Source organism: Caretta caretta, chromosome 9 (genome assembly GCF_965140235.1).
Source record: "Caretta caretta isolate rCarCar2 chromosome 9, rCarCar1.hap1, whole genome shotgun sequence".
NCBI classification, from domain to species: Eukaryota; Metazoa; Chordata; order Testudines; family Cheloniidae; genus Caretta; species Caretta caretta.
The window spans coordinates 7793849-7811208 of record NC_134214.1 but is presented as its reverse complement, the minus strand read 5'-3'; the positions used below and the strand labels follow the sequence as shown (position 1 = coordinate 7811208).

Genomic DNA, 17360 nt, shown 5'->3' with positions numbered 1-17360 from the left:
CACCCATCCACCTGGGGTGGCAGGGCATGAGTGGGCTCAGGCTTCGTTTCCTCCCTCTTGAGGTGGTGTAATGAACTTTGAGAACCCCTGGTCTATCACATTGATGGGGACTGGTGAAGTGATTCTCCTGATTTGAGGAAAGCAGCTGTCAGTTACAAAATCACATGCTGACATGATCTAGCTAAGTAAACTAGCTGCTGTTTTGATTGTCCCTGTGCACCTCCAGAAGCATGAACACCCCTGGCTTGTCTAACCATGGACTCTTGTCTTCTGGCCCTGCTGAAACAAGAGTATGCTGGTACAAGCAGCAGGACTGATTGTAGGAGTCAATGGAAAGGAATAGTCTGTTGTACCATTATCTCTGGCCAAGGATTCCAACTGCTCCTCAGTCTAGAGACTGGTTCTCAACTGATAGCAGCCAGGGCTTGTATTTAGCAATAGTGAGGGAGTTGCTTAGGCCTGAATTGTTTTTTGGGCCCTGGCTGGTTCCAGTGCAAATACAACCTGCCAGAATACAGAGCTGAAAACAAATCCAGGAACATGGCCTCTGGGGACCTGTCCCTTGACATGACCTTTGTCCTCACAATGTAAATTTGCCAAGTGAAAAAACATAGGCAGATCTGGGAGGGAGGGGGGAGGTGCGCCCTATGGTTTGAGTGCTAGATATAGGTCCCAAACCAAAACTTCTACTCCACATCCCAGAACCACGGGGAGTGGGGGGAAGGGAGGAGGTAGGGTTTGAATCAGAAGCATCCAATCCAATTTCAAGACCAGCATCTCTGTCCCTTTTTGCTTCAGCCTTGTTAGACTGTAATTCTGTTCATTTACTAACCAACAGCTAGAGGTGGCTAAGCCTTAACTCTTGTCCATTCCTTGCCTGTAAGAACGTGCAGACATCAAACTCTAGCTGTGGAACAGACTTCTAATTTAGCCGTCACTCTGGATCTGGCATGAGCAGTATTAAATACAGGGTCAGCTATTGTTAAGAGGCTGATCCACTGCTGTTGTTTAACATATGTTTTGTCCTTGAAGATATCAGGTTTCCTAAAGAGATCAAACAGTCCCACACTCAGTACAGATTAACTGCTCTGGGCTTGTTCCATATATTTAATTTTACTCTTGACTTTGCAATAGTTGACCTTCTGATCTGATCCCAGTCAAAAATAGTTTCAAACTCGTGGCTGCTGGATTTAACCAGTGCATTATCTCTTTCACAATAAGGAAAGGGCTCTTGAGGCAAGGTAAAGTTAGATGGAATGCTCTGTCATGTTCCTTACTGCCTGACCTAAACAATAGAACAGGGTGAGCTGTAATAGTGAGGTTCCCCTTTACATATTCACTTTAAACTGGAAATCTCACGAAACCAAAGCTTTCTAACACAGACCTGATTGATACAGTGAGAATAGCCTCTTGCAAGACTTCTGAGCTTGGCTAAAACCAAAGGCACAGAGAAATATCCCAGTAATATGAGGTAAGCAGAGCCTTGTGCATAATATGATTGTGATTTACATTGCTGCAAAATTGTGGATTATTTTAAATTGCCACATAAACTTTGCTTCAGAAGCTTAACTTTCATTTAAGCAAAAGTAGTAATCCTTGGCCTTTATGGTTGGGAAGATACTAAACTAATGCTGTGATGTTTGCCTGAATCTGCAGCTCTGAAAAAGTGTGAGCTGCCCAGTTCATTCCAGTGGGGGTTAATTCTGAAACACAATGACAGTTTGAGTGCTAGCATGAACTATTTCACATGGCTGATCACTTTTGCAGAAACATCCAGCTAATGTATGTGTGTGTCAATTTTGCATGTAGGGGCAGATGTCAGGGGAGGTACGCAGTGAAGCAGCAAGTTGCGAGGGTGGGGAACAAGGAATTAAAACTTCCTCCAAGTTTTAGTTCCTCTGCTGCTGCTCAAAAGAGAGGGAAAGAGGGGGTAGATCCCCTCCCCAGCTCCAAAAGCATCACATCCCTCTTGGACACCAAAACCAGCTTCCATATCTTCATGAGTGTCAAAAACCCCAACTGCTCCATGTCCAAACAGATCCTGCTTTCCCGCCCCCCTGCCGCACCTTACACAGCATAGCTACACTGATCTGCAGCATAAGGAACGTTGGGAGCAGCATAAAATAAACTGAATATTGGAATACACCAGTCTCACACACACACACAGAGCCCTGATTGGATTGGGGGGGGGCAGTGTAGGAGAGAGAGCTTGGAGGAAGTAGTGATGCACTATTTGGGGTCCCTGGTGCATAATTTAGATCTCGTGTCCTCATAGGACCTAGGGCCTTGGAAATCCGTTGAATTAACCCACCTTTTATTTGTTTAGAGAGCTCTGGGTTGGTTTTCAGTTGCGAGCTGAGGTGCAGATTGCTTCGATCTGATCCTATCCCCTTGCCTCCACACGACACTTGGTTTAACAAGGGCTTGGGGCAAATCCCAGTTACCGTAGCCCACCAGCTTGCAAGGTGGCTAGCATAGTAGGTAATACTTCCCATCTAAGAGGTGCAAGTTGCAGGGACCATCAGGTCCCTCATGAAAAAGCTGAGCTCCTGAAAGATCTTAACCCTGGCATGAAACTGGAAACTAGCTTGCTGGGAAAATTCCACTGGTGGGTGGGTGGGTGGGTGTGTAACTGTTTTTCTGCCTGCCCCACTGGGACTTCGTATCTGTCCTGCACTTATCCCCTTAGTACTGGAGTGGCTTACATGAAAGTTGATTGTTGTCTCTGCTGGGGAGAGTGATGCATAATCCTCTTTTGTGTTTATATATTCTTACTGTGAGAAAGTTATGGGGAAGGGCAATCTCTTGCACTCTGTTCTGAGAGCAATGAGATCCATGGTCATTCTAATCTCTTGCAGAAGATGTTCTGCATCTGATGGGGCCCTCTGCAAAGAGAGCTCAGATCCCAGTTTTGAGCTCCTGAGACGGCCAGTGTAGCAGAATCTGGCTTTGCAAGGATTTGAAATGGTTAATTTATTGTGAATAGCATAAAACACTTGTGAAGTGTGTTGGTAACTCTCATTTCCCATTGCAAATGGCCCATTAGTACAGTATGTGCCACAGTTTTTCTTAAATTGAAATTGTGACTGTCCTGTTTCCTACCATGACAAAACTGCCACCTTTGTAATGACTTCTTATCACAAGGTTATCCCTAGCTGTTAAACTCGCTGGCTTGTAGGAAAGCAGAAGTGACCTCTGTCACTTGACAATTCCAATCCAGCCTACACCGCACACACACATCCTTTCCAGTGCTGCACTTCAATTACAGCACCTGTTGATATCTGGGTAAATCAGACTGGTGTTCTGGCACTGGCAGATCTGACATGGGTGAGAGTTGAAAAGAACAAAGTCCCTAGCGTGCTGTTACAACTTACTGAGTGGTGTTCCTCAAACAAGCTGGATAATAGCCAGGACTGGTTCTTGGGGGCTGAGAGATTGATCGGGCACCCCTCTATCAGTGAGCAGAATCTAACTAATAGCAGAAGTTCTGAGAAATCTTCTGTGGAATCAGAAGGGTCAGAAACTGAATGTATGTTCAGTTCTAATAAAAGATCAGCCATCATAAAGTGGATTTAAAAAACCAGGGAACAAGCTGATTGCAATCCCTTCAGCTCTCCCCAGGGCTTGTGCTTTTTATTGGAGCTGGTGGGAACTAGGGTGCCTCAGGCTAGACAGATGGTCATAGGACTCCTGGTTGACGCAAGGAAAAGGAAGTTAATTTCTCAATCCTGTTTGTTTTGTGGCTGAACGCACCACTCGGTGAGAAAGCAAAAGCACAAACTGTTACCGGAATCAAACCTGGGGTCTCCAGAACTGTACACATGAGCCTCTGCAGCTTGAACTGAATTCCCTACCTGGGAGCTGCTGTGGCAGAGTAATAGCCACTGTGGACTGTGCACACGGGGGCCGAGTAACTCACTGAACAATGAGTTGCAAAAGAACAAAACTAAGCAGAGTGCAGGTGGCATCTAGCTTTTAAAGTTGTCAAGCAAGATGCACTCTCATGCATCGTCCTACCTGAATGAAATACAGGGATTGAGCATCCTATTGGCTACTCTTGCAGGATGGAGAGAGGCTGAGACTGGTGGTAACTGTTAGACTAGGTATGCACTAGAAGTGCTTCATTATGCATCTCTACTATCCTGCAGCATCTCCCGCTATTCCAAAACTAGGTCTCTTGATAGACACTGTCAATCAGCCCACACTTAGTTAAATTACATTGTTTCTCCTTTGTGGACAAACTTCCTTGGACTAGGAGCACAGCCTCCAACTCATGTCCACTTAGGGCCTTAAGCAGAATTTGCAGCTAGTCGTGCAGCAGAGAGAAATTATTGAACTAACCCACTGTCACATCTCCTCCTCTTTTTGTAGCTGATGTTGCCTGGTTTTGTCCAGGGTCTGGACAACATTAAAACTGCAGTCCAATTTTATTTTTGTGCAATTGTGCATATTACTAGGCTTTCCACTGGTGGGCTGTGGTGTGCTTCTAAAAGGAGATACCATACTGGTGATCCAAACCACATTTGCAGTAATGCTTAAACTAGCATAGGAGTTTTAATTGGGAAGAACTCCTGAAGCACTCAGCAATGTCTGCTTGTTTCTACCCAAGAGACTGAAGTAAGTCTGGTAAGTTCAGGTAAGGTAACTAAGTAATTCTCTGCAACATGTGCTCTGAGTGCTTCAGTGGGTGGATGCAAGTGCTCAGATACAATAGTGATGGATGTGGTGTAAACAGCTGGATAAAGGCCATCACTTCCATACACTGAATGTGGATTTTCTGGGTAACTTGGTGACACTCCACTTATCAAATCCAAATGGCTTAGATCCGACAGTAACTTGGTTTGATTTAAGCTTCATCACCCTCCCTTCTGCGGCTCTGGCACACTTCTACTCCTGATTCTTTCTGCATCTTTGGAGGCCAGCTGTTCCGAGCTGACTTTGCTCCTTCTCTGCACAAGTTCTCAGCTTTCACCTTGCTTACAGGGTTGGTTTCTTGTTAGTGGGTCTCAAGACATTAAAATAGTGTTTATATTCAAGTGGCAAACAAACAGGTTGGTAATCAGAATGAGGTGATCGTTAAGGTTCCGTATCCTCTAATTGCCAGGGCTAGAAGCAGATACTTTATGTACTCTGAATCCCAGCTCTGATGGTATCCCACTTGTCAGATGATAGCAAACATTTTCTAGAGTTGGTGATTCCTCAGACACAAGTCTCAAAAGCTGTCACTGGTCCCTTGGTTTGGCTATGTCACTTTTTAAAATTCCTGTTCTGGGACTGAATATAGAATCAGTGACCTTTTTTAATTCCCTACATAAAGTCTATCGTTGGTCATTATGAGGGAATGAACCTAGCACTAAAAGCATGAATTTCTGCCACTGGAGTTAAATAAAATAACTCCTCTAACTGGTACATGCATATCCTCTGGACAGGCCACTAGCAGAGACTCATAATGCAGACCTACCAGTGGGTTATGTCTACGCCAGTATTTTTCTTCAAATTTCCTATCATTGCACCAGCATGGGGCGTCTATAGTTGTAGGAATGCAAGTGTGAATAGGCTGCTGGTGGTTCAACCACTGTTGCCTTGAGCTGACCTGAGCAAAGAGGTGATTCTGGTTAAAATGTCAGCACCTGTTCTTCTAGTTTTCCTACTATTCCTCCCACCAGTGGAGCCGCCCCTGTGCGAGTGGAAAGGTGGCGGACATAAAGGAAAATGCCAGATAGTCACAGCCAAGCGCACTCTACTTCTGCTTCATTTATTGGGATGACCTCCTCTCCTCCACTTGTCTTGTCACCATCCCATTTTCAATGGTTTTGGTGTTTTTGCTGAATGTTCAGTCTTTCTGCATGTCTCCAACCAGATGCCACAGAATTGTTGAGCGCTCTTATTTCTTCAACTTAAAAAAAATAAAATTTTAATTCTTTTCCTGTTTCTTCCACAATTCAGGCTCCAAAGACTCACTTGAAAGCTACTCTGTGCCCTTCTGGGGTCAGGAAGGCTGAGAATTACATGCTGGATCCCACTGGTAACAAGACTGCAGCATGCAGGTTTGTTTAAAAAAGCACAATGCAAGCATTTCGGGATCAAGGGCTACTTCCCCATTTTTGTGCTGGAGGACGAAGTACACTTGTTCCTGGCCTTCTTAGAATTACGACCTTGGAATGAGACTCAAGGCAAACTCCTCATTGGGAAGCCTGTGTAAGGCCCACACTTGGTACAGGATGCCCAGAACTCACAGCTGTGTTAAAATATTTGGCAGGTATTTTATTCTGGTCAAGATGACTCATGTCAACACACTATAAAATAAATTATTTATATTTAATTTAAACCATGCTGGGTTCTTGGATTATTTCTCACCATCAGGGGACTAGAGTAGATGACCTCTCGAAGTCCCTTCCAGTTGATTCCTCACACCCTGTACTACTTTGGTTGTGCTGTTTAATTGCAGCTGTGTGTATTTTTATACCAGAACTTGTGTGGTGTTAATAGGAGTCCAGTTTTATAATTCAATTCAAAAGCGTTTTAGGTTCCCTTTATCCTTCTGGCTCCTGTCCAAATATCTGCCCTTGTTTATAAAACATGGAGTGCACCCTGTCACTTGGTATGAAATAATCCCCAAACACAATAAAATTCCAACCAAACCAGTTTGAAATTGCACAGCTGAGTTCTCAGTGGAATATTTTAAGGGAAGACACATGATTACCCAACATATTAGCCCTGTGCTTTCATGGCTGCCCTGCTGTGGTCATTGCTATTCTTCTGCCTTTGGTCAGTAATTGGCTTGTGGTTCTGCTGTTCCAATATATTAGTGTGTCCTCCATGGAGATGATTCTCAATTTTGCCAGAAATAGTACAGGCTCAGAGTGATGTCAGTGTGCTCATGAATGCTCCTGGGGTTATGTATAGGATGACCCTGAAACATCTGTCAGTGGTGCCATTATTAGATAGAGGCTTGGAAGGATTGACTGATAAAGATCTAATGTTGGTAAATGTCAACTTCATAGGCACAACCAGTGAAAAAATATTGCTATTGATAGTCTGAAATGTACGAAAAGGCAAAGAGGAATGGCAATTGAGAACTTGGTCTGATTTAAGGATATTTGGTTTTTTTGACATGTGACGTTGACTATATGTATTTAACCTTTTCCATTTCAACATCTTCATTAGATTCTGGTCTCTCACATATTCTCACACAACTGAACATTTAAACAGAGACCCATTTATTAAGCATTTTATCTAAAGAATTTATTAAGTAAGGTTGGCAGAATTCAATATTTTTTATCTGTGCTCTTATATCCTGGACCCAAAACAAACATTCAGGGTCCAGTTTACTTGTTGGTTCCCACATGCCAGTTTTACAGTGAGTCTGTTTCAGCATCCTGAAAAACACCAGCTTTGATGTAGAAAGTTTACTGACAGGAGAACAATTGCTATACAGATGGGCACCTGTTTTATATAAATTGCTTACCTGCGACATCAGCCAAGATTAACTTCTGAAAGTAACATAGAATTGCTGGGCTGGGGTAAGGCTTTTTAAAAACAGAGGAGAAACTAGAGTCCCCTTGTTTTTAAGGTTTCAGAGTAACAGCCATGTTAGTCTGTATTCGCAAAAAGAAAAGGAGTACTTGTGGCACCTTAGAGACTAACCAATTTATTTGAGCTTTGCTAGTGAAAAGCTGCCATCTGTTTCTTAGTGGATGAAGTGTGTTTAGGGATACAGCTGTATTCTTCTCTCAATCTGTTAATATCCATGAAGGATGTGAGGGGAGAGAAGGGGGTCTAGTTGTTAGTCAGGATGTGGGAGCCTGAAGGTCTGGCTGTGGTAACTGTACCTGTCCCTTATTCATAGGGTCTGTTTCTGCTGCATGTGGCTATGTATTTTGCTATCCTAGGTTGCACTCAGCCCTGGCGGAACGATACTCCAAATGAACACGATGAGAATGCAGATCCTCCTAATGCTTTGTCTCGATGGCCTGCAGCAGGGTCTTTCCCCATGAGACACAACCTCCAGTGGAATCTGTCTTTAAATTTGTGTGTGTGTGGGGGGGGGTGATGGGTTTTTTGTGGGTCTCTCTAAGCTGCCCCCCTGCAGCCAGGCCTAATGCAATGTAAATGAGCTGGCCTGGGTGAAAGAACAAGGGCAGTGGAAGCCAGGGGCCTCGCTCCAGCTGTGTCTGCCGGCAGAGAGACACATTCCCCCCCCCCCGCTATGGGCCTGGCCCTAGTCCCGTTCTGTAGGGGCGCGCGCCGCCCCGCGGCGAAGGGGGGGGGCGGCTCCCGTTTGCAGAGCGTCCTGCCCCCACCCTTGCAGGCTTCCTGCCCCCACCCCCGGTCCCCCAGCGGGGTCGGACCCTCCCCCAGGTTCACCCCTCCCCCTTCAGCTCGTGGGGGGGCCCCAGGACGCGGAGAACGTTCCAGGCCCGGCGGGCGCTGCGGCACCGGCCGGGAGAGTGCGGGGGGCCGGCCGGCGCGGGGGCTGCCGGGAATTGTCGTTCCTGCCCCCGAGGCTCGGCTCCGCAGCCTTACCTGGGGGGACTACGCTTCCCGTCGTTCCCCGCGCGAGACTCGGCACCGCGCCGGCGCAGTGGGGCCGCCGGCGCCGCTATAAGGTTGTGGTTCGGCTGCGGGGGCCGCTGAGTGGCGAAGCCGCAGCAGCGGGGCAGAAGCCGGGCGAGGTAACGGCCCGCGGCGGCGGGGGGCGCGCGCGCGCGCGCTTTCCCCTCACACCCTCTCCCCCGACCGTGCGCCGGGGACTGGTGCGGCCGGGCCGCCCGCAGGGCGGGAGGGGGAGGCCGGTGCCCTGGGCGCCCAGGCGGCGACCGGGCTGGGAGGGGGCATTACCCCCTGTACCGGGGGAGACCCCCCCGGGATCCATGGGACGGGCCGGGGGGGCGCGCACACCACCTCCTCCCCGGTCCCATGGGGGTGCAGAGGCAGTCAGGGCCGCGGACCCCTCCCTTGTTTATGTGGCGGGCAGGTGCAGCGGCGCGGGGGGGGGCTACACCCGCCCTGTGTTAGGGAGCGGGGGGGGGGGGCGGACAGGTGGCCGCTCCTGTCTGCAGATCTGCAGGCGGGGTTGCCGGTGCCTGTGGGTTCGTGGCGCTGGCCCCGTAGCCCTTGGGAGCCGGGTGCGGCTGGCCCCGCAGCGGGGGCTGCGGCGGAGGTGGTGGGGCCTCCCGCGAGGTACACGACCCCCCTGGAGGCCAGCGGAGGCCCGGCGGCAGCGCGACGAAGAACCGCTCTCGCCCGGCGCAGACAAATAAACCCCAAGGCAGGCAAGGGTGGGGGCAAGGCGGCCCATGTGTGTTCAGTGGATTCCTGCTCCAGTGGGTGGATCTCTCTGGAGGGGCACAGTGGGAAACCGTCTGGTTCTCTGTGAGTAAATAGGTTGCGTGGTGGCCGGGGAGGGGTCGCGGGATATTAGAGAGGCAAGGTGGGTGAGGTGATACCTTGTACTGGACCCGTTTCTGTCTGTCTCTCACCAGCAAAAATTGGTCCAATGAAAGATCTTACTTCACCCACCTTGTAAGTCAATAGGGCCAGTTGTAAATATGAGGCAAAGGGCATGTTACAGAAATAGCCTGGATGATGATCTTTATGCAATTAATATGAGAGGCTTCTGGTCCATTGCACCAGACCAGACCTGCTGCTACATTTTTCTGGCTGCAGTATGATTTAAGCTGACCTTTTCACAGTGACTTGTTTTTTTAAATCAACAACTATGGAGATATAAAATGTAATGCTGTGGGACAAAGTGACTTTAAGGCCAGCAGCTTTATGGATAAATTTGCTATTCTAACCTGAAAGACTTAACAGTCTGAAAAGAACAGCAACCCAAAGCATTTCTTTATAAATAAATGTACAGTCAGGCATGTAATCTAATGCAAATACATTTTAATGCTTGTACAAATTTGTAATGAAGATGAATAGTACTTGTGTGGGAGAAAAAATTATCTTTTTAAGAATAGGCTTTTTTCATAGTGTCTGTGGGCGCTGTAGAGAAGACTGACAATATCTTGTGCTAGATTTGCAGAGATGCATGCTGTATGTCCTATGGGTGTTAAAACTAGCATACTATTTTGAAATGCTAATATGTAAAATTACACAATCAAGAAAATAGAGCTCTAGGTGTTTGATATTAAAACATTTTTGAAAAAATTATAATTTGCTAGAATCAAATGACTGATCTCTAGCAATTAAGATTACATAAGGATACAAATACTTGAAAATTATAAGTAGGCTAGATATTATAGTGGCACTTCCGCACTGAGTCACTTTAGTCTCATGGTTACTTATGGATACCCTTTAACTAGCTTAGCAAGGGGTTCATGTGCTCTTGAATCAGTTCTCCACAAGGCACTGTGGAGTAGTTTGGTCACATGTTATAATAGGATTTCAAAATTGCTGCCCAAGACCTTTGGTTAAAAAGCTTCCTATTAATCATATAGGGTTGTTTAGGGTGTAGGACATATGTTTTAAAGTGGGATTTTAATTCTCTTTAGATTTTTCTGAGGTGAAAATACAATTGTAAACCCTGGCGTTTACGGAAGGAGAAGATGAAAGACATCGACCTAGGAAAAGAGTATGTTATACCCAGTCCTGGGTATAGAAATGTGAGGGAGAGAGCCAGCTCGGAGCAGTTCCAAGAGCAGGAAGGGTTGAAATTCCAGCAAGCTAAATATAAGGTCAGTTTCTCTTTTCCACTCTCCATGTCTCTGTGTGGCTGCTTAATAAATTACATATAGCAACCCCTATTTTGCCATGCCAGCTTTGTTACCTTGAAGGTCAATGATGGACATTCTGCGTCTTGCATAGGAGAGGTCATTTGAAGGAACGCTGTATATATATTAACCTCTAGTGCAAAATTGCACTAGTGAGGGAGACTAGTGCTTAACAGATGCTCAAAACTGAAATACATTTTCTCAAGAAGTACTAAATAAACTAAACTGAATTATGCCAAATATTCTGACAGACAACATTTTCTTATGCACATTTATCAGGCCATCTGTATAATTGTGGTGATATAAAGCCAAGAGAAATCTATAAGCACAAGTCAGGTTTAACCATTGGAATGATGCTTCTGAACACAGAGGCAACAGAAATGGCATGAAAACATAAAGAGCTCTTGCTAATCAAGCCCCAGTCAGAGCTAGCAGCTTAAAGATATTCTTAATCATGCACTGCGTTTGTTCTGGATTATTTTCCTGAAGCAGATGTTTAACTTGCCTTAGTAGGAATTGTTTGTACTTAGAGGGATGAATTCGAATCTCTATTATATCCCATATACCACTACATATCTCTAGTTCTTTACTATTTAGTGCTGATTGTGTTTCCTGTGCTGTACACTGAAGTAGTTAACTGTCCCTGCCAGTTAAGAACCAAACTCTGGCATTGGCACTGCCATTCAGCTGCTGTGCTAGTGTTCTCCAATGTTATCTGGACTGGTGAGTTTGTGATGGGTTAATAAGAATGGAGTTATGCAGATGTATAGCTAGCGGTAACCTTAACAGGAACATAAACACTGCAAGACAAATTGGTGTGCAGAAAAACCCAACTACTCAATAAATCTTGACCATCATGATCCACTTTTGTGAAAGGTGTAGCTCAGAACCAGTTATTTATGCCAATTCAAGTTAGATTAGGGATGTTTACTATAACTACTGACGCTTTTGAAATCTATTGGGGCATATCTTTTTCTCAAGAATTTTTGTATCTAAATGCTAAGGAAGTAAATACTAGTTTAAACAACAAATAAAGTAAGTGATTAATACTGCAAATGTGTCTTGCTTAGGTTTGGATTCTCTATTATTTGTATATGCACACAATATGAAACTCTAGTAAACATGCTAATTTGTCAGGATTCATAGTAAACACCTTAGAAAGATCAGCTGTCTGAAATCCCCAGTATGAAAAATAGTTACCAGTTACTTTTTTTTTTCACGAGAAGTCTATGAATGTTTTAAAGCAAGTATTGAGAATGTTGTTGTAAAGGCTAATATTAAATGTGAGGTAATCTGAACTTGTGTTTTTACATGTGAAGTACCAATAAAGTAAGATAAATGGCAATAAAGTTGTGTTTTGGCAGTTGGTTGTAACCCTGGCTAAAGCATTGCAGTACTTTGCATTGCTGAATTGTTATAGAATGGTCTGTTCTGCAGTGGGGCAGAATGCCGAGTGTACTTGCATTCTCTGCAGTTCTCTTAGTTTCTGCACAGTCTCTGTGACTCAGCATAATATTGATAACAGACATTGTTCAGGGCAAGTCAGAACATCTGACTTCTGCTTTAATGCGGGCAACGGTACTGAAGCAGGGCCCCTCTGAAGTCATGGTGCAGCGTCTGAGCAGCATTGATTACATTATTATGATTGGCTTACAACCCAATATACATTATCCAGTAGCAACTCTTCACTGTTGAATTGGTGGTGACAACAGTGTTACCATTGGTGGGGAGCCTTGTTTCTTTTCTAGCCAATGGGTTTTTAGTCCAGCTGAAGCCATATTAGGATGGTTCTTCTGATTGGCCTGCATCCTAAGAACATGCTCCTGCATAGGGTAATTCCTGCAGTGAGCCTATTAAAGCTGCTGGGAATGAGCTGCTGTTTACCTCCTTGTAAACTGCAGTTAGTACAGTACCCTTTGTACTGATGGGGGTGTTGTGCTTCAAATTATTCTCTTGGAACAACTGAGAAGAAATAAACTTCATGGTCATTTGCTTTGAAATTCACTTTTGAGCTACATTCAGGATAGTCTTTGGAGATGCACCTCTACACCTGGTCCCACTGAGGAGTTCCCTGCTGTGGATGGTCAGGAAAGGCCATGCACCCTCTGAGTGTTTGGAACTTGAGGGGTGCCTGCTGTGTGGAACACTCTCTACCTTTCTCAGCCACAAGTGCGGAATTCTGAGTGGAAGGCTGAGAACAAAGGTGGGATGAATCGTCCAGGGATCCAGGCTGGACAGGGAGCAGTAGGGCTGGGTTTATGTATTTATATATGCTTAAAAACACAAAAAACCCCACGGTCAAAGGGTTAACCGAGAAGGACAAAACAGGAAGCTATGGTAAAAAATCAGAAAACAGGTAAGTCTCAAAGAGGGGACAGTAAGATTTAGAAAGTTCTGGTGTAGAACAGTGTAAAAAACAAAAAAAAAAAACCCATAAAAAACCCCTCAAGTCAGTTCTTGTTTAAAAAAAAAAAAAATCTGCTGGTTGCTTATCTATCATTGTTACTCTTTTTTAGTGTGTGAGAGCGTGCGTGTGCGCATGCAGATTGCCTAGCGCAGTGGAGCCTGGGCAGTAGTGCCCAGAAGAGCCAATCGGATAGTACAAATAAATAACGTGAGGGTCCTGGCAGAGGGCGCTCAAACAATTTTGGTCAGTATTTATTAAATGTAGAACAAACAACCTGTACAGAACACTTTGCTTAGTTTAGTAAAATAAATTGACTTTTTTTTTTAAAACTGCTAAATGTTGCTAATGCTAGCTGGATTGCTCAATATTTGTAGTTTTGTTGTTCCTAATTACAACACAGCTGAAAACGTGTGTTGTGTGAAACTAGAGTTTCTGTTCAACAAAGTTGCCGCTACAAAGAGCTGAAATGAAAATGCTGAAATGTGGACATTCAGAGCTGTACTGCATTGAAACCGAGCCTCAAATGTACCACAGTACACTTGTTGCGAAGTGTGATGCCAGAGAAGTGTTTGCACAGCTTTTTTTTATTCTGAGAGGAAGATGGGGTGTTAATTTCCTCTTGTCCATGCATAGGAGCATGAAGGCATGTGCCTCCTCTCGTCCTGGGGAGCGGGGGGTGTCCTCTTCAGTGGCTCTCATAAGTAGTGGGAGCTGCAAAGTAAGTGGAGTGCTGAGTAATGACACTTGGCCTCCTTTTGTAAAGTGCTCTGAGATCTATAGATGGAAAAATACTATGTAAGAAGTAGGTGGTGGTATGTATGTATGTATTTTTTTTATTAGTCACCAGGTTCTCATGCTTCCAGGCAGGGCTGCAGCTGCATCAGACCAGACTTGCCTCTGAGTGTGTCTTCCAAGTTCTGATTTCTGCATTTCTCTGTGTGCTAAAAACTGCTTTTAAGAAGCAGTAGTTGTGCACATCCTACTTAGTAAATTGAGATCAGCAAAATGTTCACTTGTCTCCTAAATTAGATCTTTCATGGGTGAAAGGATGGCGTATGAGCCATTGCATAGCCAAGACCCCAGAGGCTACTGGTGGATGTCATGTCAATCCTGGGTCGCTCTCCAATCCTGAGCATGTGAAGATTCTGTGTTGTTTTGTCCTAGGGAGTTCCCACTCATATGCTACTTATTCCATCCGCTCCCAGGGCGTGGCATCGTGGCCTCGAGCCTTCTGTCAAAAGAAGGCTGAAAGGGCTATTCCTAAATCTCTAGGGATGGCTGATACGGGGTAGGTATAGTATTTGCAGAGTGAGTTGCTCCTTTCATGAAAGCCAAGGGTATCATGCTCACAGCACTATCAGATCTTGGCTGTGTGGACAAAAAGAGATGGTATTTATCTCAGGCAGGATTCCTGAAATATTAACTCTCAGTGCCCTGTCATACAGGTAAGAATAATCCCCAAGGACACCTGATGCTACCTGATGGAGGCATTGTCTAGAAACTTGGACCTGTGAAAAGTGTTTCGGGAAGCTAAACATTAAAAGCAGTATAATTCCAGTGAAAATCTTATTGACCCAAGATAGACATAATAACAATAACAAATAAAAATTATACATGTGCTTTTGCCACACTGGATTTTTAAAAGCCGTGTTGTAGAAGAGACCTTAATATTCTATTTTGTAAGATGCATTAAACACTTAACTTTGCTCCTGTATAAGGAGATGCTGTGCTAATTAGCACCGTTGTGTTTTATAGTGTTTTTAATTTCCTGATGAAAGATGCTGCTCTCTGGTGCTAACAAATCTAAAGGTAGTTGCAGGGTTCCACAAACAATCATTTTACTGATGCTAAAAAGCCAGTGTGTTTTACCAGATTAAATATATACTGCATGTTTCAAAACATCCCATTAATATCTCACTAGAATTTTAATACATGCGTTAATATCCTTTTGTTCTCAAACTTCTTAACCATGTACTTTAAAGAAGTATATCAGAAAGATTGCATTGCTTATATTTCCTTAGCTGGGACCCTATTGGAAGTTGTGTCCATGAAGTCCACTGCAGAAAGAGAGACATTACAAGGAATGGAAAGAATTTGACATTCCAGAAAAGCTTTAAGGGCTATGGTAGGAAGTAATTTATCAGAAAGGCCTAAAAACCAAAAGCATTTTGAAACAGTGATATGTAATACACCAGACCCTCGCTAGAACGCACGTCTATATAGTGCAAATTCGCATATAACGCAGTTGCAGCCATGGATCCCAAATTTAATTACTTCAATTGCAATTCATTTTAATGTGGTCCCTACTATAATGCGGTTAACGCGGTACCGCGCATGGATCCCAAATCCCGCGTTCTGGCTAGGGTCCGGTGTACTCCTGGAAATTCCTGAATTTGAGGTGTCAGTTTTTAACTTGAAGCAGTAATTAGGGGGTGTGTGTGTGTAAGTAATATAGGTTAAAACACCGTAATTTATCTCCACCCTGCCCCAACGCACTCTGCTCAGGCTTAGGGTACACAGCAGCTGGGAGTGTGCTTCCCAGTGTGGGTAGACAGACACTAGCTCCACTTCAGTTAGTGTGTTAAAAATAGCGTGACCAGACATCCTGATATTAGGGACTTTGTCTTAAATGGGCAACCTGTTTATCCCCCTGTCCCATTCCGATTGGTCACCCTAGTTAAAAATAGCAGTGTGGTAGTGGCTCAGGCCACTGGTATATACCCAGAGGGTGGGTTGGGTTTGTGTTCGGGTGGCTAGCTTGAGCCACTGCTGCCATAGTCATTCGGCTGCCTGTAGTATGCTAACTCGAAGAGCTAATGTGTGTCTGTCTACCTGTGCTTGGAGGCATGCTCCCAGCTGCCACACAGACATACCCTTAGGGTCTTTGCCACTGGACCTGGATGTGACCGCCTCTCAAACGTGGTGCAAACACTGGTGATTGGTGCTGCACCCACATTGATTTCTTTCTGATCACAGTGACTCATCAATTGAATCAGGTAAAATCCATGTTGTCAAGTTGGAGTGGGTGGAGCCCTAGTAATTCTCTCTTCAGTCTTCTCCCATTCTCCCCATTCCTACTCAGGATTACTTCCTGAATGCTCTATTGGGTGAAGACCGTTTGCCTAGGTAGGCGTGTTTGCAGGCCTTGCAGGGATAGCACTGAACATCCATAAGGCTTAAAGGTCTCAAGAGGGCTGGGATTCAGCACCACATTTTTAGGTCCTGAAACAGACAAAGGCCCTGTCTACACTAGGAAAACTCCTAAAATTTCTCACTGTTGTTGGCACCCATTCACCTCCACCATTGGGCTGGTCTATAGTATTGGGAGCCTGAGTGTAGACTGGCTGATCAGCAATCTACACAATTGCTATTGGACATTAGTAAGACTCCTATTACATATGCTAGGAGCTCTACAAATGAATCTCGCTGAGATTCAGGTGCTGGGGGGAAAAATGACCAAAATCTGTGGAAAATACTGATACGCACATTTTCCAGATAATCTTTTAAATAGTCAAGCGCTCTATAAAACAGTCTCTGTTCCCATATAGTCAGTGGACTCAAATGGGCTTTAGAATTTGTTCTGAGCTGGCGTTTTTTTTATATCTGAAGACGTTCCTGTGTCTTTAGTTGTAGGTGATGTTTGAAGCTAATCCTGGTGGATTAGCTGTAGAAATAGGGTGAAGCACCATTGGCGCCATTTATCAAGATGACATACTTGGCACAAAGTTCTGAATTTGTTTGCTTAATTGCTGCCCAAGTGAACAGATCCATCAACATTTGGCTGTGTTGGAGGTGATATACAGGGGCAAAGTAAACATGGCTGTGTTTACATGTATGCTTTTTGAAAACTTGATGATAGCAGTCTGTTCTGCTACTTTTACAACTGTGCTCACCAGCTTGAGGCATTTGTTTGCACATGTAAAATCTCTTATCACATTGGAAGGTATCTTTGTGCATTAACTTGATCCATTTAGCAAGTTCAGATAGAAACTGTTCTAGGATTTGGCAGTTTTACCTTCTCTTCATCTGCTACAACTTAAGTAAAGTAGAAGTCAAATTCTGGTCACTGTCTCATAGTTCAGTTTACTACGCTAATGTGACCCTTCTGCCCGTCAGAGTTGGCAGCAACAAGGGCCGGGTTCAATATCTAGGGGATCCATTCCAATAACACAATGCAAAACCGGCTTGAGCCCCCACCCAGGGACCTGGGACAAATATATACCACCCCCACT

The 17360-nt window shown here is 44.7% G+C and overlaps 1 protein-coding gene across 7 annotated transcripts in view; it reads left to right on the top strand.

The window, feature by feature from the left end:
* The first annotated feature begins 1310 nt into the window (after nt 1-1310).
* The window catches only part of ABCC5 (ATP binding cassette subfamily C member 5), a 73523-nt gene continuing 57473 nt past the window's right edge, over nt 1311-17360 (top strand). For 4 of the 7 annotated variants that reach the window (XM_048865088.2, XM_048865092.2, XM_048865085.2 and 1 more), the window contains exons 1-2: nt 8558-8675; nt 10503-10685. In XM_048865088.2, coding sequence (XP_048721045.2) covers nt 10557-10685 — 129 coding nt within the window. In that variant the 5' untranslated portion in view covers nt 8558-8675; nt 10503-10556. Of the gene's footprint in view, nt 1472-5946; nt 6048-8557; nt 8676-9259; nt 9376-10502; nt 10686-12922; nt 13078-17360 lie in introns of those variants that run through there. The other 3 variants (XM_048865087.2, XM_048865086.2, XM_075132071.1) reach the window with 3 other exon arrangements.